The 26,008-nt window shown below is 36.9% G+C and overlaps 1 protein-coding gene across 1 annotated transcript; it reads left to right on the top strand.

The window, feature by feature from the left end:
- Positions 1-3,490: 3,490 nt before the first annotated feature.
- Positions 3,491-18,043, top strand: si:dkeyp-84f3.5 (uncharacterized protein LOC334144 homolog). Its single transcript, XM_056475732.1, has 3 exons — positions 3,491-3,734; positions 5,816-5,898; positions 14,654-18,043. The coding sequence occupies exon 3, from the start codon at positions 15,080-15,082 to the stop codon at positions 16,808-16,810; it is 1,731 nt and encodes a 576-aa protein (XP_056331707.1). The 5' UTR covers positions 3,491-3,734; positions 5,816-5,898; positions 14,654-15,079; the 3' UTR covers positions 16,811-18,043.
- Positions 18,044-26,008: the final 7,965 nt, after the last annotated feature.

Genomic DNA, 26,008 nt, shown 5'->3' with positions numbered 1-26,008 from the left:
GCTCAGTTCATGAAAAATATACAAAGCACCTTCTAAGACAAAAAACTTGTAATTGCACTTTATAGAAATTAAAATCTGATTGTTGTTGTTGTTGTTTTAAGTTTCAAATATACATGTGTAAAAGAACAGCATAAAGTGCAAGTAAAGCAAATGCAAAACATGAAATGGAGTAATTCTTTTTGTCCAGGAATAGGACATACTGTTTTGTTTTCCAGAGAATGGAAGTCATAGCTAATCAGATAAGAGATTAAATGTACGCTATATTTATACGGTTTGTTGTTTGCATGCCCAAAATATAATTATAGAAATTTTATTTAGAAATAAATGTATGTTATACTAAAATACATCCTTTTTCCAAATCTGAAACTTTAGTGGAGCATGCAGTTTGCTGAGCTGCAAACACAATCTGGCTCTCACATTTTGCTTTTAACATCTTCCTTGGGGAAGCAGTGTCATCGCTCTACGTAATGACATTAATTACACAATTACACCATCATTACAGCAACAAACTCTCAAAATCATCTTGAAAGACTGCTGGAATTATATGTCATAAAAACTCTATGTGGTATCTACGTGTCCAACAAATGACAGAAGCCCTAAAAGTATTTTGTATTTAATTCTTGAAGAATGGGTAAACAACGAACTGCAGTGTTTGCATACTGCATTCACGTCATATCATAATGTAGGGAAATTTTACAGTTTGAACCCAAAAATGACCAGTCTGTCAGATGGAGAAGAGCTGGAGTCAGAGAATCAATTAAAAAGAAAGTTTACTGAAGATAGTTGGCAGTTGCAGAAGCCAGTTTCAACACTCGCAATGAGTTTGTGGCCACTCTGCCTACAATTTCAAAAACATCAACAATTATACTCTTGCATAATGTCATTAACCGTGTCATACATACTGTAGGAGTTTTAATCTAATTGGAAAATTTCCATGTGTGTGTGTACCATATCTCAAAATCTCAAGCATTTAACATCAGACAGCCACTTCAGAGCTGACCCCAGACCTGTGAAATGATCCAAAAATGAATGGAACACACACACTCAAAGTACAATCTGTTTCTTATCCAAGGCTGAGTGTATCAAAACTGGTTCAAAACTGGTACAATCGACATCCAAGCTGGCAGCTTACATCAAAAGTAATTAACTTTAAAAGATTTAACACATAAAATGGCAAATAACTCAGAGGTGTCCATGACCTCTGACCCGGCTGGGTAGATCCTGAGCAAACAAATCATTTGGCATACAGAGAAGCAATCACACACATATTCCAGTTTTACTCTGAAGTGAGATGACACTAAGGTCATCATATAATCTAGGCTCTTAAACATTCAATTTCATTATTATTCATAAAGACATAAGAATGTATACGTGTTACTCCATCCTGGAGTAGACATCTATGAGAAAATCTACGCCATCACTAATTACAGTAGTTCCAACTTTCCGCCTAGAATAATGCAATGACATCTGAGTACAACTGTGAGTTTTCATAGAGCTGAATGCAGCCACACTTTTACAAGTACACCTCGCTTGTCCTGAAAAGTAAGGCCAAAACATTTTGATCACCCACTGGTGACTGGTGCAGTAGGTCAGAAGTGTTGTCCTCTCCATGTTCACAAATCAGAAATTAGACAAACTTGTGGTTCAAAATATGTTTTTACATTTATGTTGACAGTTCAGATGTTAACCTGTTTGGTTTTGTTTGCTTTTATTTACTTTTTGATACTATAAAAACGCAATTGTATGTCACAACCGGTGTCACAATTGTATGCTTGAGTCTGTGGGAGTCTGGGTGGCTTTTTTTAATATAATGCACCAATTCATGATCACTATTGCACAGACCCAGTCTCCAAATTGAAAAGATGACGGAAGATGACAGCATCTCTACAATGGAACTCTACAAGATGGCACCTTTCTACAATGGAATGAAGGTGGCCATGAAGTGATATGAAGAGAGGAATAATGTGGACCAGATACAATATTTATCAAATACAGAGTCAACTCTGATGTTTTCTGAGAAGCAACATGTATGTGTGTGTGTGTGTGTGTGTGTGTGTGTGTATATGTGTGTGTATATATAGGGGAGCGTGGGGTACAAAGTAACACAGGGTAAAATGTAACACAAGGTTTTAAGGTATTTGCTCAGGGTTAACCATGGCATGCTTCCAAGGTTTTCACCACAGTGTCGGCAAACGTCTTCCTGCCAATTATTGAATGAGTTTGGCAAAATAGATGATAGAAATAAATGATTCCGGTGAGAAACACAGGAGAAACCATGTTTGTAGCATAAAAGTATTTTTTATTATAGTCTGTATTTTTTTATTTAAAAAAAAATATTAAAGTATGTTAGTAAAATCTTATATTGTTGTCATTACTATCTTCTAGGCTAAAAGATGGAACTATTTTGAAAGATGTAAAAAAACACACAGTGACTGCTAGCCAGTTTTGAGGAAAACATGACACAGTGGGGTTAGTTGTAACAGGGTGTTACAAATAAGCCACACACTGTTGGACACCAATTAAACTAACAAAATATTTTTTTAATTTTGAGTGTAATGTTGAGAACTTTTAATATAAAATGTTTTTAATAGAATTTTTTTTTAATTGAAAAAAACTAATAATTTTATTGCAATACTGCAAATAAATGCATTGTTTGATATTGTATAATGCAAATAAATGCAAATGTGTTTATCCAATAGATAAATAAATAAACATGCAGTTTGTCTGTCTGTTAATACTTTCCCTGCAGGTAGGGTAAATAGTTACATGTTTACTCCTGGTACTTTTGCCAATACTGCACAGAAACCATAGGTCCGGCCATCATACAGCCAGTGTTCATTTGTAGCAGAGGTTTGTGTGTTGTTGGTAAAAAAAATAGGGTTTGTCAAACCCCATTACTTTGTTCTTTATTAACAAAACAGTGTTACTTTGTGCCTCGCTCTCCCCTATATATAGTTAAAGTCAGAATTATTAGCTCCCCTGTTTATTTTTTTACCCAATTTCTGTTAAATGGAGAGAACATTGTTTTCAACACAAAACATAATAGTTTTAATAACTCATTTCTAATAACTGATGTATTTTATCCTTGCCATGATGATATCATGATATATATATGGGGTAAAATGATCTAGATGACAACCTTTTTTAAAATTTGAAAGAAATCTCAATGGTAGTAATACAAAATAAAATAAAATTCTCAAACACATAACTATAACTGTAAATCCGCACAAGCTAATTAACACTCGTTTGTTTTATGGATTTCATACTTTTTGTTAAACATAAAACAAGATATTCTGATGAATGTTGGGGAAAATCAGAAACGAAATCCATTGTAAAAAGGAAAAACAAAAACCCATGGAAGAGGTGCTCATACATCGCACAGCTCGTTCAAGAAAGAATAAAGACAGGCTTTTCGGGCGCACCCAGTCATTTTCCCTTCCAGTTCCGTAGGTGGCGGTATAACCCAGTAAATATCAATAGCACACGAAGAAGAGTGCGAAAAGGAAGCTTTCGATTTTTCGTCCCCTCTTGTGTTGTCTGTGTTTCTCGAGGATTTAACGCTTTGGGATATACGGTCGAATAGTCCAGTTGGCCGATCAAAGCCAAAACCAACGTACAGTAAACACGGAGTATACGGAGGGTCGCACTATTGCTACGCGCAAGACAGAAAGAACACGGAAAGCTAGACGGAAACTTGCGGCCAGCGTCCGAACCTCTTCAAAAGTGACATCGAGGTAATTCGCGGACACATGTTCCTTTTTGTTGTTTAAACTATGCTATAAATCACACCCTTGTTGGTATTTATCTTTTTATACAGCCTGCATTTATACTAATGGGTTGAGTTTACTTTAGGGTAACTAATATGTGCCATTTAATCAAATTAACATGCTAGCGTAGCATGTTGGTTAGGGTTGTAATGTGGCGGTTTTGAAGCGAATGGATATTTATATTGGCTTCAAATCGTACTGTTTACCACAATCGCCCTGTTGTTATGAAGGTGTACATTTAACTCTAGTTAGTTATATTCTCTTTATCGTTATTATCATATTTCTTTCGAATATCTTAACATTTGTGGAGATCAAAATAGCAAAACAGTATAAACAGACAAACAGTGACAGAAATCATAAAGGTGGTCCGCTTTAACTACACGTTTGGTCACAGGTGTGATGACCTAAACTGGACATTTAAGTCTCTGTCCATTTGTGTTTGTTGTGTTTGTTTCAGTGACGAGTGCCTAACTTGAACTAATTATAAAACAACGAATTTCTTATATTTATCATCTCTGATAATATTGTAATTGATTTAATAACCAAGATTGAGCTAACACTGACACCCATTTGGCAAAAATGTGTCCAGAGTCCAAAATAATTAATTTTGTCAAGAGACCTATAAAAACAGAAATTATTATTTGTGATGGGAATGCAAAACAATATATATTTTAAAATGCAAACTTTATCCAATTCTGATACTGAACATGTTGCTTCTTTATTAAACGGGAAACTAAAGAACAAATATGACAGCACGAGTTTTTAGCTTAGGCTGAAAATTGATTCCAAGAGAAATTAGAGGCAGCCACTGCAGAGAAATCATGATCCACACACAAAAACAGGCTGTATTGGTATGCTTAAGCAATTGTTTATTTAAATTAAATTGTATCATTTAAAAATAGACCTACAGTAAACATTTGACAGGCTAAATATAAATGCTAATTCACTCTCTCCCAGTTTATAGAGCAAAAATAATCCTATCATGGAAACACTCAGAGTTTTCCGATTTGTTTTAGGAAATTGACTGAAGCACAAGAATGTTGAATTAATCCTGTTTATATAACTGTGATGATATGGTCAACACAACACACATGGTCATTTTTCTGACTTTTTGAAACATGAAAAACTTCAATCGATCATCTAAACATGTTTATCTGCAATGAAACTTACTCAAACCGTAAAGCTTTTTATTAATAGCTGAAAACAAGTTAAGATGATTTTTTTATATACCTTTCTCTCATTACTCATTTATTAGATTAAATGTTTTTTCTTGACCAGCAAATCAGAATAGTCAGCTAGACCAGGGGTGGGCAAACTCGGTCCTGGAGGGCCGGTGTCCTGCACAGTTTAGCTCCAACTCTGATCAAACACACCTGCTTATAGATAATTAGTGATCTTGAAGACACTGATTAGCATGTTTAGGTGTGTTTGATTATAGTTGAAGCTAAACTATGCAGGACACCGGCCCTCCAGGACCGAGTTTGCCCACCCCTGAGCTAGACAGTGACTTAATTTTTTAGAGATGCTGTTAAGTCAAATAAAGAAGAAAAAAGAGCTCATTAGGACCATAATTGGACATTTCCTCTTTAGTGCAGTGGAGGGGGTCTTTACATTTTGTCGTCAAAATCACAATTACTAAAGAGTGCTGTTAATCAATGTCATATTTTACATTTATAATCCAACTTGCATTCATTACATATTTTCTATGCTGTTTTTATTCTGACATTTACATATTTTTGTCTGAGTGGCCTCACTACCGGTTTATTTCAACAATGCTCCTATCAGAAGAAACTGGAAATTGAAAAGCGTTGAAGCCATTTTTTTCTTTTTGTACTTGAATATGCTATCTTGATAGGGTAGCCATATATATTACGAATATTTAGATTAATGTATTGCAAGTTCCATAGAATTAAGTCTGCTAAATTCTTTAAATTAGGTATGCTATGTATTTATTTTGCTGAGCTTGAGGGCTTTTCAGTCAGTGTAAAAGAGTTTGTTAGAATATATCAGATTTAACATTAATTATTTGTTTATGTTGTCTTTTTCAGGTTTTACAAATACTGGATATTGTTTTGAGTTTGCTCTGCAGCTGTAGAAGGGGGAATAAATGCTTTTAAAGTTTCAGGATTTTGTAAGTAAAAACTCCTTTTTTGTGCAGCTTTGTATTTTTATACGACTTTTTAATATAAAGAAATTAAGCTCTTTCTGGGCACTACCTGGGCAATTTGTACCACATTGATTACACATTTAAGCCAACAAGGAAGTTGATTAGGCATGGGCCACTACGTTTCTGACGGTATGATAACCTTGAATAAAAATATCATGGTATCACGGTATAGAAATTACTGCTCTAAAATTACCCTTTTTGACTGGGTAAAAAAAACAAAAAAAATTTACCCTTTGTACGCAATATATTTTATTTTGAGAAACATTTAAAATATTTTGGGAGTTTATTTTAAAAACACAGATTTTTATTTATTTATTTTTTTTTTTTGGAGATCTTTTCTGCTGGAGATACTGCTATCCTAAAAAACAAAAAAAATGCAAATAAAAAAAAATCTTACTCATACCTTAGGAACGGTATAGCAGAAAATGTTTTAAAATCATGACTTTTCCAAACCGCTGTATACCTTGAACACGGTTATCATCCCATGCCTAAAGTTGCTGAAGTTTGCCCTGCACGCTTGCGGTTTTTGAAGAAACTTCTTTGGTGCCTCAATCTTGTCAATGCTATTATTCAAAAAGGTAATGATTCGCACTCATTAATTAATTGCTTCGTACTGTTTTTCTTTTTACATTCTTCGGGTGATTTAAAAACACAAGCGTTTCGGCACAATGCTTTCCTCACACAATGTCACACACAAATAATTATACTGTGAATAAATCCACATAACAATAATGTATTTTCATAAATAGTTATCTCTTTTTTATCTGTAGATATTCAGTGATTAACAATGTTAATAAATTACAAAGGATTGATATATAGTATGGTTGTTAGGGATGAGGAGTCGACTCCAAAAGTGTCAATTCCTCGACTCTCAATGGACCAAGTACCGGAGTCGACTCCAGGACAGGAATCGACTCCCAGAGTCGAGACTGTTTTTAAATCCTCCAGCAGATACATGCTACAGTTATGATGCTCATTCTAGGGCACAATGAACATTGAAGGCACCCACTTGGAATGCGTGATCGCACTAATTACGCTTTTGGTTTTAAATTTTGCATCCACAAGCATTCTAGGCTATTAAATAGTGCTGCGGGATGAAGTTTGCTTTCATTTTCAAATTTCTATAAAGCACCTACACCTTTTGCATTTTGGATCTGCCTGCAAGATCAAGATCAAGCTTGCTGTGTAATAAATAAAATATATTTGTATATATATGTGATCTCCTTGAATGTGACCGAATGTTTAATTCCTCCTGATGACTTGAAACCCACCATCAATTTGTACACAAACGAAACATGGCAAAGAGAATGGGACAACTGCATCAACAACAAATTATATGAAATTAACCCGAAAATAAATGAAAGACATTCAGCAAATTATAATTTCGAAACCAGGCATGATCAGACGGTCTATACCAGATGTCGGATTGGACATTCTAGGTTGACACATTCATATTTATTAAATAACGAAGAATCACCTAAATGTAATAACTGCCAGACTGCTCTTACCATCAAACATATTTTGTTTGAATGTAGAAGTTTAAATTCCATTAGACAAAATTTATATAAGGAGAGTACTTTGATGGACATTTTTAAAAAGGTACCACCAGGAAGTTTTACATTTTTTTTTATCAAACATAGAACTGAAAAACCATATTTATCTTTGAAAAAAGGTTTTTGTAAATTTTATCTATTTATATTTTATATATTTGTCTAAGTAATTTATAATTTTTTTTTTATATAATCCAAATTTGTTTTTATCATGTAATAGTTTAATGTGTATCCATTTGGCCACAAAATAGCCATAAGTTGCTGATGTGGCAATAAATATGTAATAAATAAATAAATGTATATGTATGTGAATTTGGAGCAGATTGGATACTATTGGCGGATTGACGTCTTAAATTAGTACTGCGGGTAAAATTATGATGTTATGTTAGGCTATTGGCTGCTTTTTATTTAACCTATGCATATTTCACAAATAATAAGGCTTAAATAAATAAAACCGTAATCATAATGACAAAAGTAGCCAACATTAATTTATTGTCACAAAATCTGACAATACATGTGGTCGTGGTCTTGTTTTGGCCCTGAACACTAGGGATGTCCTGATACAACGTTTTAACTTCCAATACGATACCGATATTGCAGCCTTCAGTACTAACCAATATCAAAGTTTGCATGTAAATTAATGCAAAAATATAGCTATAGAAAACTATAAGAAAATTAAAAGCTATAGAAAACAAAAGCAGAATCCGGGACATGTTAGGCGATTTAGAAATCCTGGCTGAATGCATTATTAAGTCCCAAATAGAGGACTTGTCCGGGAAAAAGAGGATGTATTGTCACCCTAAGTAATGAGGTGGATCAGTCTATTTGGTAAAAGGCTTTTCTTTTCCGCGTGTCCTCGCGCTCTTCTCAAAGCTACTACCAAAGTCAGAACAGGTGTCCAGCGCTTCTCTGTGGGTCTGCAGCAGCAGAGCATGCGAGTCTGTGATGGAGTATTTTTAGTTTCTCACGCACACAGAACCGGGTCGCTGAGGTAAAATCTTATGTGTGGGAAGCACTGGTGTTGAATTGGGTATCACACTGGATGCACCACGATATGCTACGACCGAATTGTAAACGTTTAAATGAGGTTTGCACGATGTGTGCTTCGTCGCCATTCGGTGCCTTGCGTTGCTTCGCAGCATATACAAAACAATGTAAAGATCGCTTGACGTGAAGTAAATAAACCAGTAGAGATGTACCGTTGTTGATAGCGTCAGCGTGTGCTACCGTCACAATAGATTCTATTGTAATATACCATAACTTGGTGTGAAGAGCATATTAAATCTTAAAGGGACTTTGCTAGCAAGCAGTGTTGTGATCACGTGGGCTTTGCAACAGAGTTTAGAGCGCAACAGACTGCTTATATTGGAGATTTTTTTGGACTGATATCGGACCTACTTCTGATATCAATATCGGATCGGGACATCCCTACTGAACACACTTAATTTAATCTCAAATTTTTTCTTCTGTTTATTTTAATAACTACAAGAATACATAAGAATTCACCAAACAAAATTCGTTTCCAAAAGAGGATTTTTAAATAAAAATATAGCCTAGGTTAAATGTTCAAAAACTAGGTCTAACTCACTCCTTTTCTTCTGACGTAGACTATGCCGTCTTATTAACACATCCTTATTAAATTACAATAATGAACTAATTGCACAAAACAAACAGTGATATTTAAAAGTAAAGTAATGAGCTATTTAAAAGTACACTTTTTAAAGAAAATCACATTCACGAGAGCAACATGATATGCTTTAAGGCACAGTCTGTCACGCTGCTTTTATTTATTATTTTAGGTTTCTTTATGTATGAATTATTTAAGTTAAATATATGTATAAATGTATGGGGTTTAATATTTAATTGGTCATTAAATCAAATGAAAAAGCTAGTTATTTTGTTTATTGAATGGTTGGAGCGTCAAAAAATAAAGAAATGAACAACCGCAGATTATTTTGTTCTCTCGGTAAAGTATTCAAGTATCATACATTTATTTTAAGAAGATATTTAGACTATTCTGTATAATATTTTTTAAATTTCTTTCTTAATGAACTGCTACTCATCTTTCCATTAAACATTTCGATAATAAACTGATGTTTTAACTTTGTCTCCAAGATTGCAAGGTAATTGTCTAAGTTATCTAAACTAAACAATTAAAATGTGCTGTACAAAAGTGTAGGCTGATAACTATATTATTTTGGCTGGAGGTGATTTACTGCTGGATTTATCTTACCAGAGAACGGCACAATGTTGCAATTGACACAGTAGCATTGTGTAAAGTGCGATATGAGACAGCAAGTTTAATCCTTGCTCTATTATAAGTGAATGTAAATGGAGTCGATTCCAGAGTCGATGAAATCTTGGAACTGAACACCCCTAGTTATTGTACTTGGAATTTGTAATTGTTGTATTTCTGACTATTGGATGGCCCATAATATACAATGTGTGGTAGGGCTGCACGATTAATCAAAAAAAGATCACGATCTCGATTCGATCCTACAGACGATCTTAATTTAGCTTTTCTACGATTCAGCCAATTATATTTTCAAGGTCAGGAGAGAAGCTTAAAGGCAGTCGCAGAAGTCTTCACAGGAACATGAACACTTTCAAATGGCATTTAAAGTGTCACATACTGTATTTATAAGGTATAATTTAATAATGTTACACATATACTGTTTGCTATATGAATTCCAAAAACTTTGAAGCTCAATATCTCAAAATCATTCAGAACGCAGATAGAACCTTATAGTTCCAAGGTGACGATATGTTTGAGAATTAGCAATAATAATAGCCTACTCATATTAACCTTTATTTTACATCTAAAGAATCGTGAGAAAGAATCGTGATCTTGATTTTAAGCAACAAAAAAAAATCATGATTCACATTTTAGCCAGAATCATGCAGCCCTAATATGTGGATTTAAAAAAACAATAATATATTTTACTATAAGCCAGTTCTAAAAGACAATGAATGTGTTTACGCTTACATCAACATCACCTTATGTTGCTTAAAGTGCAAACTTCTGTTAAATACGCTCACCAATACATGCAACACAACACTTTTAATACCAAATTCTTTCTTTTTCATGGTATGTATATTGTACACTTTACATATTCACAGTCTTCAAATACCTGTAAGTATGCTGCGTAGTTTTATACATGGCCATGAAAAACTAATTTCTAAATGGTGTAAGAAATAAAAAGTGATTTTTATATGATGAGTTCTGTTCTGCAGTGTCATGGAGTGCATGTAAACTGGCTCATTAGTTATGTTTCCATCCAGAGATGTGAATTACATTTGTGCCAAATCTAGATTATAGCATAACACATTTGCAATTAAAACCCTGTTCCATCCAATGAGTGAAAGAAAACTAAATATTGTCACTTCCTGATAAACTGGAACCAAATATTAAAAAGAAAATGGAGTTTTCTTTGATTTGGAAGCAAATGTGGACCATTTTTACCTTGAATAGGGGGGTGCTCTTTGGGAATGCAGACCCTCAAGTTCTGGAGGTAATAATAGCCTAATGATCCACTATAATGATGGATTTAAAATATTTTATAATAATGAAAAAGAGTTTATACATACTAATGAATTATTGTGGTCTAAAACCAGGCGTTTTATTTTCATTGTCGAACCCCTGTACATATACAGGAGTTGGACAATGAAAATGAAACGCCTGGTTTTAGGCCACAATAATTAATTAGTATGTTGTAAGGCAGTGGTCCTCAACCACTGGATCGCAAACCGATACCGGTCTGTGGATCAATTGGTACCGGGCCACACAAGAAATCATTAATTATTTCCGTTATATTTATTTTCTCAGTCTAAACGATCTTTTATTTTGAGAAAATCTTTTATTTTGAAAAATCACCGTATTCTTTCGCTTTCATCTCTGTTGCTTGAGCACCAGAATTTAACCCACAAGCTAGCAAAATGAGTAAGAAACAGACACCTAAGTAGGGATTCTTTGCTTAGGGGAAAAGACCAAGTAAAGGACAGCAAACTGCCAAGGAATGGATCCGCAACCCATTTGACAACAAATCAGATGAATCCATATGTCTGTGTAAAGATCAACTGTTGGAGATCACAAATGACGATGGCCTTTTAGGGGCCATTCGCATGACACACCTTTTCTTGAGTTCACGCAAGTTCATTATTTCCAATGGAGGTGTGCGCCTTGAGTACACAAGTGGCATGACAGGATCGCGCCTTCCAGATGCACGCAGTTGAATAAATGCTACAAGCGCACCACGAGTCACGTGAATAGAACTGACCGGTCAGCTTCATACTTTGCATAGAATATACACATTTCGGTAGACTAATTATCTCAGACATTACAAAGAGCGCCCAAACACTGCAATTTTCTCCATAAATAAAACTTGTATCAAAGTGACAGCAATGATTGTCAGCTTGTCATCCTCTGAGAAAACTGTTGATGGTCGCTTGGCAACCTACGAATCATAACCCCCCCCCCCCCATCTCCCCCGCCAAAAATCCCAACGTCCACGTTGTCAAGCATTCACCGGTCCATGGTGATAAAAAGGTTTGGGACAACAGTTGTAAGGGCTTCTATTTGCAGCCAAAGCAGCGTCAATTCAGATTGGAATGACAGATACAAGATTTTGAGCCATTCTTTATGCAGAAACGTGGTAAGGTTACTACGTGTTGCTGGTGGAGAAAAACGTTTCCTGATTTATTCCTCCAAAAAGAGCCCAAAATGGGTCAATAATATTTAGATCTGGTGACTGCAGGCCATGGGAGATGTTCAACTTAACTTTCAGGTTCATCAAACCACCAGTTTTTGATGCATTATCATCGTGATACACCATCAAGGTGGACTTGGAGATCAATTCATGTTTCACATTGTCCATGGCCCAAATGAAATGGCAGCCGACCATCTCTACCAGACTCAGGCGAACTTCGAATTTGCTTTCACTCTGGCCCAAAAACCCAGCTGGCCTCCAATTATTTGGTGGGCCGAAAAAGGCCAAGGAAGCCCCGCTTTGGTCCGATCAGGCCTTGGAAGTGACTGTGTTATTGCAACTGGTCCACTGTTGGATGTGGTATGTGGTTCTTGGTGGTATGCTGACATTTCCCTGAATACCGTAGCTCTTGATACTTCACAGACTTGCTGTCTTGGTCACAGATGTGCCAGCAAGACTTGCACCAATAATTTGGCCTCTTTTGTGCATTACATTATTTTAAGAAAAACTGTTCTATTACTCTGCTAATTATGTTGGCTTGAGAAAGCCAACCTAGTATAATGCTACTTAAACTTATTATTATTCCTTTTTTTGAGCCAAAAAAATACCAACTCCTTCTCCTCCTAGGGCTTTAATGCTATAACCACCAAACTTTGATCAAATCTTTAAGCCTCATTCACATTACGGGTGCCCTAAATTTGCTTATTGACTTACAATGGTGACGAAACTTCCATTTAAGACGTAGAGATTTCAAATCCCTTAACATTGGACCAAACTACCCCTTACTGGATCTTTACCCTAACAACTTTTCACCTTCTCCACCACCTCATTTTCCCTTCATCATCTTCTACACCACCACTCCCCACTAGCTCTTTACCTTCAAAACAGCAACCCACCCCACAATCAGAGGTGCAGTATTGGTGGCACTGTGCCTTCTGATGCCGATGCGCTTCCTGCCAACTGCCTTTGAGTCCTAGCGCAATCACATTGCCTTTCTCAAGCCAACATCAAATTTTGTCAATAAACTTTAGGTTCTAGTTAAACATTAAAACTCTGCTCTTGTGGAATGTGCAATCAATGTAGATTGGCCACCAGGTGGGTCAAATTTAGCCATGAAACCTCCAACATTTCATTTTGCCAGTGTTTCCCCCACAACAACATCCAAAGAACTGCAGGCCTCACTTGCCTCAATTAAGATAAGTTTTCATGACTCCACCATAAGAAACTTGGCAAAAATGGTTTACATAGCAGTTTCATAACTAAAAACCTCTGCTGACCAAAAAGAACAAAGGCTGGTCTCAGATTTGCCAGAAAACATCTTGATGATCCCCAACACTTTTGGGAAGGTGTGTGTCCCATTATGTGTGGTGTAAAATTAACATCGCAATTTAGAAAAAGAACATCATACCAACAGTAAAATGTGGTGCTGGTAGTGTGATGGTTTGGGGGTATTTTTCTGCTTCAGGACCTGAAAAACTTACTATGATAAATGAAACCATGAATTCTGCTGTGTAACGTATACCTTGAAAGAGAATTTCTGGCCATCTGTTAGTGACCTGAAGCGAACTTGGGTTCTGCAGCAGGACAATGATCTAAAGAACACCAGCAAGTCCAATTCTGATTGGCTGAAGAAAAACAAAATGAAAAGTTTGGAGTGACATAGTCAAAGTCCTAACCTGAATCCAATTGAGATGTTGTGACAAGACCTTAAGGCACAATCCCAATTCTACCCCTTAGCCCTTTCACTTACCCTTATCCCTCGGTTTGCGCGTTCACGTGAAGGGGTGGAAGTGTCACAATTCTCTTTAGTTTGGAAGCGTATGGGTTAGTGGAAGGGCCATATAGCCTTTCAAATTAAGATTTTTCAGGAACACATTACAAATGAAGGGGTATGAGAGATTTCTCTGACTACCCCAGCTACACCATCAACATGGCTGCAAACAGAGCAAGGAAACCCACAAATGTAAAAGTGCATTAATAAGGATTTTTACTACAAAGCAGCTGATTTATTATATTCATGTGTTTTGTTTTGTTTCTTTAAACATTTTGGGGGGAGAAATCATGATGACATGCATGTGTAGTAGTGGTGTCTCGATTCTTAGGGGGGATATAGGTAGGTGGAGGGGAATGGGTATAAAATGGAATTGGGATTGGGCCAAAGTCGGTTCATGCTCAAATCCTCCAATGTAGCAGAACTACAAGAGTTCTGCAAAGACGAGTTGGCCAAAATTCATCAACAGTGCTTTAACATTCTCATTGCAAGTTAGAAAATGCAGTTTGTCAAAACATAGTTGTTGGTGGCCTGACCAGTTATCAGGTTTAGAGGGCAGAACTTTTACACATGGCAAAAAAATACGTAAGGGGCGAAAACCTACTCGCACCACTGTGCGGGTATATATTTTATGTACATAAGAAACATTGCTTGCCACTAACTATTTTCTCTTTTTTTTTTATTTTTTGCAGATGGCAATATCTAAACTGTGAGCCAGCATCTGAATGAAGGCCGGCCATACACCCAACGAGGTTTCCATCACTGTTTTATGGTCAAATGACATATTTTTTAAAACAGTTGATAATGATTGATTTGACAATCAAAGACTTTTTAAATGATACCTTTTAATCCTATATGTAGTTTTCTTTTTTTATTGATGTTAGAGTAATTTTAGAGATGCTTTAACCAGTTGAGTTTTATTAGATGTGTACAGGTATCTAGCTTTGTTTGATAGCTGAGGTGAGACTGGAACAGATTACATTTCTTGGACAATAATTGCAATATTAAAAATTATCATGCATGTATAGAGGTTTTTAAGTATTTGCATAATTCTGCTCCCAACTTCCTAAACTATTGAAATTTATAATTCAAAAGAAGCTATATTTGGTTTGGTCAAGATGGCATTCTCAATGAACTTTACTCAAGAGTTAAGAGGAGGAGATGCCTTCATCTGTACAGAGTGTGGTGAAGGATTTAGACTGTATCCAAAACTTGTTGAACACATGGCCATTCATGGACTTACTGGTGTATTTTCCTATGATGGTGTTAGCAATGGTAGTTCTGTCAACCCATCCATTGAGGTTGCACTCCATGAAAATGGAACACTTACTGTGGTTGATCGGTCCGTCTTGTCTAACTTTACCTTCTTGTTTGGAAAACCTACACCAAAGAGATTGTGCCCACCCCCCAGTCAAGAAACCATCGTTCCATCTAAGATGCCAGAAAAAGAGCCTGCTCTGTATAAATGTGATAGATGTGGACAAGTGTTCAAAACCCCCAAAAGCTTACATCTGCATCAGCAGTACCGTGCCCTTGAACAGGGGTTCAAATGCACCCTATGCTGCAAAGTGTTAAATGATCGAGAGAGCCTGCAGAACCACCTTCAAAACCATGCTCATGAACGCTTTTATAGTTGTGGACACTGTGGAAAGCGATTCTTAAGACAAGAGACCTTGCTGTCCCATCAAAAACAGTGGCATGGATCTGCTTCTTCCAGGATTTTGAGTAGATCACAGGAAGATCAAGAAAACAGCATGGATAGGTCTTATCCTTGCAAATCTTGTGGCTTGCGCTTCTTTTGGTTGTCTGACTTACAAAGCCACCTCAACAGTCATTCTCGTGTCGTCAAGTCACCCAATGAGGTGATGCAAGATCAGGGACTTGGAGAAGAAAACAGGAAAATTGATGATAATTCAGTTAGTGCGCCATGTTGTGGACTGTGTGGGCAAAATTTCCACAACATTTCAGATTTAAGAGAGCATCATAAAGTCGAACATCCAGATGAGATTGAAGTAAAGGATTCTTCAGGTTTACCAGCTAAGACGAAACCACAATATCATGGTGTAATGCGACACATGGTTGCAAAGCAGCACAAGCAGTTGCTGAGGGCAAACATAAAAGGAAAACCTAAGAGAATCAACATAGCCAGCTATAGTGGTAAATTATTCTCCTGCAAGCACTGCCATCGTGTCTTTGTACACTCAAGCAGTCTTTCGCGTCATATGCGATACCATAAGGGTACTCTGCATGCCTGTGTTTATTGTGGAAGGCACTTTCCACAAAGATGTGATGTCACAAGGCATGTGGCCATGCACCACACTTCAGAGGTTCAATCCAAATCTCAGGAAGAGTCAACGACGGAACATGAGACTGGAAATGGTGAACAGGAACCTATGAAAGAATCAACACAAACAACAAGCGATGGTGAACAAGAAGATCTTGAAGAAGAAAATCAACCCGCATCCAAGCCAGAAGACATGTTTGGTTCTCGATATAAGAAAACTTACAAGCCAAAGATGAAGTATAAATGCAAAGAATGTTGCAGAGTCTTTGGACTACTTAGTGTTTTTCAGCGACATATGGTTCACCACAAGAGAAATCCCTACAGATTATTGCTAAGTTGCCCTCTCTGTCCAAGCCGCTTCTCATTTACCTCTGCTTTAAATCGCCATCTTGAGTGTCATCATAAAAGAGACCCGGGGACTGATGTCACAAAACCTCCTGAAAGTAATGACATTGATTCCAAAGATCAACAAGAAGATTCTGCTACCGAATACCCTGATCCAAATGCAAATATTGGCATGTCATCCGAAATACTGAATGAATCTTCTGAATGTTCTCAGATCTAGTGATCCACAATATGGCCAACAGCACATGGACACTCTCCTGTAATTAACAGATTTGGCTACTCCATAAATTTCAGTATAATGGCTATTCCATAAACTTTTTTTTGGGGGGGGGGTGGCTTTTGTTCTGTTTGTGTTTTTTGTCTAAAATTTCATTTTAATTACATCTGAGGTCAGGGACCGTTGATGGAAAATGTGTTGGTGTTCTGTACCCAAAGGCATTTAGGTCTTATTATAAGCTGTCCTTCTGGAAAATGGCTCTACTAATATAGTTGCATTAAAGTTGGAATATCTAGCCACACTGTAAACAAATTCTGTTATTTAACAGTTTCCATATTTTATGATTCACAAGTGTTTTTGTTTAATTGCTGTTGTGAATTGCATTATGGCACCTTGATCTCTGCTCTGTTGACTTCTGATGTTGAAAATTCAACTCTGCAGTTTAACAAAGTGACTTTTATTGGCATTTTAATAGTTTGAAATAATATAATGTATACAAAATAATGTAGAAAGAAATAAGTCAATAAATAACAAAAATGTATTGGTAGTTTATTACAAGTTTTTTGTACCATAACATACAACACCAACCCAGACAATGTATCACTTAAAACTATTAAAATATATAAACATGAATCACAAAATATGAAAAAGCTGCTAATTTACAGATATTTTTTTACAGTGAAGACCTATTACAAGAGAGTGTCCACACTAAAGATGTAGTTAATGTCAGTACCATCAGTGGTCATAGGTACTGACACATTTTACATTTTCTATTCTTAAAATGTTGTACTTCTATAGCATTGGGCTTTTCAGAGGTTTCAAATGCTTGTTTTTCTTGTGTGTTGCATTTAATGTATATAAAATGTTCCCATCAAATATTCTTGTGCGTCTTTCGATTTTTGGATATGCTGTTGCAGTTCTAAATTGTGTCATACACAAACTTAAGGGACCTGTAAAAGAATCTTTATAATACCAGAGTATCTGAAATGTTATGCATATCAGTAGCAATTATGCATTAGTACATTTAGCAAAATATGTATTTTAGCTGTTTTTATAACAAACAACGTAGATTTCAGTAGTCTCCATACAGGCTAAACAGCAAAGCTTTTATTTATTTATTTTTATTTTTTGTATCACCATGTTACGAAACATAATTTTACTATTATCTGACATCAGTAGTTTTGTGCAAGTCTGGTTTCACTTGTTTAAATAAAGAATTCTGTTTTTCTTCTACAACAGCCTTGTAGTTGTTGAATTTCTTTTGTTCTTTTGAGCTGCAAATTTTTTTGTTTTTATGTATGCAAACATCAGGAGACCACAGTTTGTGTATTTAATTAAGCTAAATACACATCACTTCATTTGCAATAATTTAAGATTTCTGTTAACTATGAATTCTTTTAATTATATGCATATATCTTTCATTTTTTAAATACAAATAAATTAAATCAAATGGTTAAATGCAATCGACAGCTTTCATTCTATAATTTAGAAATTAAATGCCAGCTATACATTGGTTAAATGACATTGGTGGTCCGGATTTTAAAGGTGTTTCATGCTGTTGTTATCAGATATGCCACATGGAATTCAGGTCATTTTGTTTTTAACCACTCCTGGTTGTTTTCAAAGTTCTAAAATTCTTCTACCCTAAGTGGTTGTTTATATGACAACCTTTTCAGCCAAAATTGGTAATTTTTTTTGTTTTACATCACAACACCATTTTTGGAACTGAAATTGAGTTTCAAACTGGATGTTTTTTTGAAAATCCCACAATTATCTATTCCGTGTAAACAATGAAACGGCAATCTTTAAAAATGGTGACTTTATGTCTCTGTGCATTATGTGTTTCCAGGCATGTAGACGTGTTAACATTGATTAAATATACACGACAGTACATAATAGTATTGTTGCTGTTCAAGAGCAATTTTTCTTTGATTTGCGTCTTTAGGAAATTATCAATTTACTTCTTCAGTATTACATCCAACAACAGGAGCACATCATATGACAAATTTTAAATGCATACCAGTGCAGAGCCGCTAATACTTGTTACAACTAACGAGGCAAATACTGGCCGGGCATACATAATATACTGTTCTTGGCTATTTTGGGGGATATATAAATGCAGATCGTCTTAAAAACATTGTATATATGTGAGACTTTAAATGCAAGGGAAAGACTTGGCTACATTGTTGTTATGTAAACATAAACTTAATCAATGGTGGATAATATTTGATGGAACCAGTTAAGAGCTGAAACCATGGGATGTCTCATGGTTTGTTGGACATTGCACCAGCATTTAAAAATGCAATGACATAAGATAAAAATCTTGAGTCACAACTATTTAAAAGGATGGATTTTCTCTAAGTATACAGGGTGCGAAATTGCGACCGCTTTGGTCACATGTGCCCGAAATGTTATCTGTGCGACCTTAAAATATATTTGGGAGCATTTGTGTGAGTGCATAAAATTGATGTCATGCGACCAGTTTTCACAGCAAAATGTTCACCACGTGCGCGGAATTAGGAGGCATTCACGCATTAAGCATCTTTGCACCTAAAAACACCAAATGCAGCACTCAGGAATGGTTTCAAACAGTTGACATGTCAACTTGCTACAGTAAACAAAGCCTGCAATGCCTGCCCCGCCTTCAAGCTCTTCTTATTGGCCCACTGCGCTAGAACAGAGTGTGAATTGATTGGTTAATATCAGCTGTCAATCACTCAGTTCCAATGATAGGAAGCTACAGTCGCAAAAATGTAAAGGTCTGGATACCAGAGAATGAAAACAACACTGACAGATTTGGTTTTAGAAACCACCTAAAGTTACAAGTAATGGCACATCTGATTAAGGATCATGTAATGAATGTCAATCCAGCATTTACACTTTTCGAAGAGTAGATAAAAGACTTCCAGTGTTTAAAGTCTGCTATGAAAATGACTAAAGCATTCACCGTAAAGCCAGTGGGACGGAATTTTCAGGTAACACTGTTTGCCACTGAATCTACACATTTTAAGCACGAAATGTTCTAACGTTATTTAATCCTTCATTTAATTGTCACGATGCTGTCAGTCATGTGACTGACACCGCTTTCACCATCGCTAAAGAGCATGCATTCACCGAGATGAAACTAATATTGCAGCTTATGAAAAGACCGTTGTTGCTATTAAGATGACATATATGTAAATAATAAGTTATATGTCAATATCTTCTGTGCAATATCAGACACCACCTGTGAGAACAGCACAGTTATTGTTAATTCAGTTCATCTCATTCACGTCAAGCAGTGTGTGCAGGGCTGGTGAGCGCATACAGATTTTTGTTTATTTGTTAGTTGTGATTAGAGTGTTAATATATAATAGAATCTGTTAATATAAAATGTGTTGTAACAGTGCTCCTAATATTTGGTGGGTGTGACTACATTTTGTCTGGTGCACCTAAATTTTTTAAGTTATGAGCACCGGTGCTACCAAGAAAAAAGGTTAATTCAGCATAAACGCTTGACAGAGGCCGTATCTGAAGTTGGGGCTGACGTGATCGTCATAGCAGCGTCAGCCAATGAAATTAGTCAGCAATAGGCTACTGACTGAGCTGGTGTATTTGCATACAGCAATCTGATTGGCTGACGCTTCCGTCGGTGCTTAAACGGGTGTTATTATTGTTGTAATCTCAATAGGAAACCTTGTGGCCAATTAGATGCTGCCTAGGGTGTGCTGATTATTAATTTTGTGTGTGTTGTCAGTGGGTGGTTTGTTCTAACTGGCCTGTTTTCCCCCTGGATTTTAGACTTACGAGGTTTACATGAGAACAAGGTTGCATAGCTGTTTGAGATTCACTGTATGTTCGCTCCTGGTACTGAACATTTATTATTTAGCTATGCCTATGTATTTCCAGATTCTCATTTTTGCTAACTTTAAGAGCTTTGCAATTGACATTTTTGGCTGTATATTTGGAATAGATCATAAGCCGAAATAACAGCTGTACTTTGGAGCAGTTGTTCTCATCCACTTTCCTGGAGGACCAATAGCACTGTTTGCACATCTCTTTTGTCTGTCACATCCTTTTCAGGTCTTGCAGTCTCAATTAATGAGCTGCTGATCTGAATCAGGTGTGTTTGGTTAAGGAGATATGGCAAAATGTGCAGTGATGGTGGTCCTCCAGGTACGTGGATAAGATGTTTTTGTCATTCCACAGTGAACTAGTTAGATGGGTGGGTCCAGTTGGCAGGATCTCAATATATATATTGTGATCATGATTTTCGAACGCATTACAGTGCTTTCTAAACGTTTTATTATTACCATTTGAAGAGTCTCCCCATTCGGTTTGATAGAGCGTTTGGCCCCGGAAGCAGCTTCACGTGACGTTACACTTAACAAGCGGATACACATTAGAGAGCCCTCAAAAGCCATACCAAGTCGTACTGAATTACATGAGCCCTGGAATTACATAAACCAATGGTGGAAAAAACCCAAACATAGATTAATCATCCAGATGGTTATGGCAAATATATAGAATTTCTAAAGTGGAGCATCTTAAGGCACTATTAAGTTTACATTACAGGACCGGTGGACAACCCATACCAATAGTCGTGTTTCCACTATTGAACCTAAAGTGAGCATGCCTGTTCTTGTCATGTTTCCACAGTAAATTCTTGGGCCTCATCAGTGTCAACGTCTTTTTTAGGCTTTGGGTTGGGGTGAGTTTGTTTGAGTCTTGGGTCTCAGGCAAGGATGCCCATTTAGTTTTACAATTGTCCATGAATGTAGTTCATTTAAAGATACTAGCCCTCTCCTGAGCATTTGGGGTGAGAAAAATGTTTGACAGCATCTGCCAAAAAGAGGATGTTATAAAATACATCATTATCAAGCTTAGGAAAGTTTCAACGCACAATGTCCAGGAAAAGTTTTAAAAGGTACTCAACATGGAATGATACCACAGCAACAACATAATACTCATAAGATACAAATAAAAAGCATGCAAATAAACCAGAAAACAATATAACCCATTGTTCTCAAACCACACCTTGGGCTAAGCAGAACAAGTGACTGTTTAATCTAGATTTAAAATTGTACTGTGTGGGTGTCGACCTCATGGCTACTGGAAATGCATTCTACTGTTTAGAGCCACAACTGCAAAAGTTCGGTCACCCTTTGGGTTTACTCACACTAGGCTATCCGAACCGTTCCCGATTCGTCCCGGTTCGTTTGACAAGTGTGAGTGCTCTGAAGTGGGCCCAAGCGTGGTTTAGTTGGCCAGCCCTGGCCCAGTTGGAAGAGGTAAGCCAGAGCGTGGTTCTAGTAAGGCTTTGGCGCAGTACGCTTGTAGTGTGAGTGCAAAGCATGCCTGAACACGAAACTGAAGATGCAACGTCAGTTTTAAGGGACTGTTTCATATGGATTTATTAATCATTCTTACTTTTTAATGAACGTTAACAGTCACAGTTTATTAAAGACGCAATCCCCTCGCTGCATGTCAGCTGCACCTTCTAATACCTGCAGCACAATGACTTTTGATGCTCATAAATAATCATAAAAGTGGTGGATCTGTTCAGCAAAATATCTGGCTCTGTCACATCATCCCAAACGACTTAAAATAATACAAACCAATATAACTAAAGCAATGTCCACTGTCCTGAGCAAGAGTGTTTCTCTTCCTGTTAAACTGAACAGTTGTTTCATCGATAACATAAGCATGCTCCGGCTCGGAAGGTAAAAATTCAGTGTGAGTGCAGGACGTCGAAGGGGAGGGGGACAACCGTGCTTCGGCACTGTTCAAGGCAACCGTCCCTTACTCTTTAAATGGGATCGGGGGATGGAAAAAAGCAGTTGGTTGCAGGAGTGGAGTGATTTGAATGCATAGCTTAAGTTGAGCCTAAAGCCTCATTTTAGAACAGCATTCTCAGTTCATTTAACATTATTTATTACAACTAAATGAGCAGGTAGACTCATGAATCTGCACATAGATGGCAGCTCTCTGATGTTTTCAAGTTACATGCCAAACTAATATCTTGCAGTTTTTAGCTCCAGTTTCAAGGCCCTGGTATACAGCTTCAAATTCTAACAAAGTTCTTTTTCATTCTTTGAAGGGCAAAAAAGAATTTTAAAAAGGCTGAGTAACAGCATACTGTCTTTGAACTCTCTTATGTAGAGTTCATGTTGCAGAGTACATCTACCCTTAAACACAAAAATGATGGCAGCTCTGAGAGAAGAACATTTTAATAAACCTATGTCATAAAGCCTTCTCCGGCCTGTCGCAGAAGAAGAGCCACCGCGGTGCACCACATCTTCACATTTTTTTACTATTTGTCACGAACAGACACCAAATGAAACCGTGTTTAGAAGATACAGTGCAGTGCACTTTTCACGTATGGTGTTTGATCCCCTCCAAAATCTCTTAACAAACAATCTTACAGGTGTGGATACAACTATACAAGCCCTGCTAATCGACCCCTCTGTTTATTCATGTTGCTATATTGTTGTTTTTAATGTTCTCTTGCCTGATCTTCATGGATATGAGATATGAAACAATTGCTCTTAAAGGAAGGTGGAGCTCCAGAACACACCCACCTGTTCCGTAATCGTTACAGACCATTAGTAGCTTAAAGGTGTTTAGGAGCATTGTCTGAAGGATGTATTCAAAAGGTGCGGCATGATAAAGGCTGTCTCATTTCAAGAAAAATTCAAAGGCTCCTTCAAACGCAGCCTCAAAATGCATCCTTTGTTTCCCAGGTAATCAAGGGTACAACCGGTGAATTATACTTCTGCATCAAGTGATCGCCGTAACCCATGGTGCATACCTTGCATGTAGTCATGCATTTATACTTCTGCATTCGATTTGTGTTGCACTGCAGCAACACTTCTAAAACACTAGCTGGAAATACCTGTAATGCTTCCTTACTGTACAAGTTACTCAAACTTGCTCATTCAGAGATGGGAACCGGTGGACGTGCAACAACTTTAATCAAAGTAAACACAGGTTTCCATCTGGAGCTCCTCCACGGAACTCGTCAATTGTTAAATACTCGCTCCCACAGGCTCACTCCTCTTCTGCAACTCTTGGCCCTGACCACATGTCAACACTACCAAGCTAACCAATCACAGAGTGATTGGCCTTAACCCATAATTAAGGGATCAGCCTTAACCCATAATTGCTCCCCGGGCACTGGAAGCAATAGCTGCCCACTGCTCTGAGTGTATGCTCACTGTGTGTGCACTTGGATGGGTTAAAAGCAGTGGACCAATTTCAAGAACGGGTAAAACTATACTTGACAAAAGGCTCACTTCATTGTTCAGTCATTACATGACTAACTAGGGTTAATGTGAATTATCACTAGAAATTGTGTTTTAACATTTTTTCATGGATTTGACTTTTTAAGTACTCCAAGATGATACTTGCTCGTCTCTGAGGCGCAACACATGCACAGAACTGCATGCATTCTCTTTTGCACTTTTAAAAACATGAATAAATATACAATCCCAAATCAGAAAAAGTTGGGACAGTATAGAAAACGCAAATAAAATAGTGATTTCCAAATTTACTTTGACTTGTATTTCATCGCAGACAATATGAACACAAAATATATCATGTTTCGTCTGGTCAGCTTCATTTAACTTGTAAATATACATCCTTTCCTTCAGACCTGCAACACATTTCAAAGAAGGTTGGGACAAGAGTAAAAAATGTACTGTGCCAAAAGGAAGCCCTATGTTAACAGTGTCCAAAGCGGTGTCAACTTCTGTTCATGGATCATCACACTGTGGAAATGTGTACTGTGGTCAGATGAATCAGTATTTCAGGTATTTTCTGGGAGAAATAGATGCCATATGCTGCAGACCAAAGAAGAAAAATATCTAGACTGTTACCAGCAACAAGTGCAAAGGCAAGGGTTTGTCATGGTATGGGGTTGTGTCAGTGCCCTTAACTTGCACTTCTGTGATGGCACCATTAGTGCTGAATAGTACATAGGGATTTTGGAGCACAACATGCTGCCTTCTTTTCCAGGGACACTCAGGCATATTTCGAGTCAATCCAAAACCACATTCCGCACACATTACAAAGTCCTGGCTCCGGAGGAAAAGGATGCAAGTGCCTGACTGGCCTGCCTGCAGTCTTGACCTCTCTCTAATAAAGAATGTGTGGTGCATTACACAACAACGTATATGTGAATGTGTGGTGCAAAATACGACAATAAAAATCCTGTACTGTTGCCCACCTTAAGACTAGTTTGCAGGAAGACTGGGACAGAATTACACCTGAAACACTTCATCATTTGGTGTTTTCGGTCCTTAAATATCTTTTAAGTGTTGTGAAAAGAAATGGACACATGAACAAGGAATAAATTTCCTTCTCTTTTTATTTGTGTTTAGTTTTTATGATTTGGGGTTGCAATACATGCCAATAAAGGAAGCACATCCAATGCCGCAAAAGTCATGTTACATGCTTTCAATAATTTTCATGTGAAATGCAGAGATACAAATGTGAACTGCTTGATACGGGGCAGGATACGACACAATAGTTTTATCTTGATGAATATATTTGGTCTTTGGAGACCAAAATTGGAATTGAATTTCAATTATTTGCACAGCCCTAGGACACACCACTCTTCACATTATATGTCTTCAGATCATCAGGTTTTGTTTTAGCTGAGAGCTTTATAAACTAAACCTTTTGGTCTGATAAAGGAGTCAAACAGAATGAAGAGAGTTATGGGTCCCCAGGACTGGAGTTAAGAACCACTGCTCTAGACATACAGACATGAATTGTTCAAGTAGATTCAAGGTCTCCCACAAAATGCAATATGCCAAACAGCTCTTGATGGATACAAACTTTGTGACATTGCATTATAGTTGTTGTAACAATTAAAAAATGAGCCACATCATGAAATGGTCACTCTCTGACCTCAAGGAGAATCACGCTGTGTGGCCTTGTCTAGCATATGCCACAGACTTTCAACAGGCTTTACAAGCTTGGTGGATCTTTGCATTGTCATCCTGGAATATGGCCATAAATATATCTTCTGTTATATGTTATTCAATGGAATAAATGGCATGATGCGTCAGTTAGGGTTACGACTTGGATCTCGATCTGATAACTTTCTTGTCTAAAAACATTGAAATAACACTGACCATCTTTAACTTCTGCATTCCTTTCACATAACAACTTGCAGAACGTAACGGTTTTGGTTTCATAAAAGACATTTCACTTGCA

This window comes from Danio aesculapii, chromosome 16, assembly GCF_903798145.1.
Source record: "Danio aesculapii chromosome 16, fDanAes4.1, whole genome shotgun sequence".
In the NCBI taxonomy this organism is placed as follows: Eukaryota; Metazoa; Chordata; class Actinopteri; order Cypriniformes; family Danionidae; genus Danio; species Danio aesculapii.
Note: the sequence above shows the minus strand (reverse complement) of the source record. Positions and strands in the feature narration are given on the sequence as shown.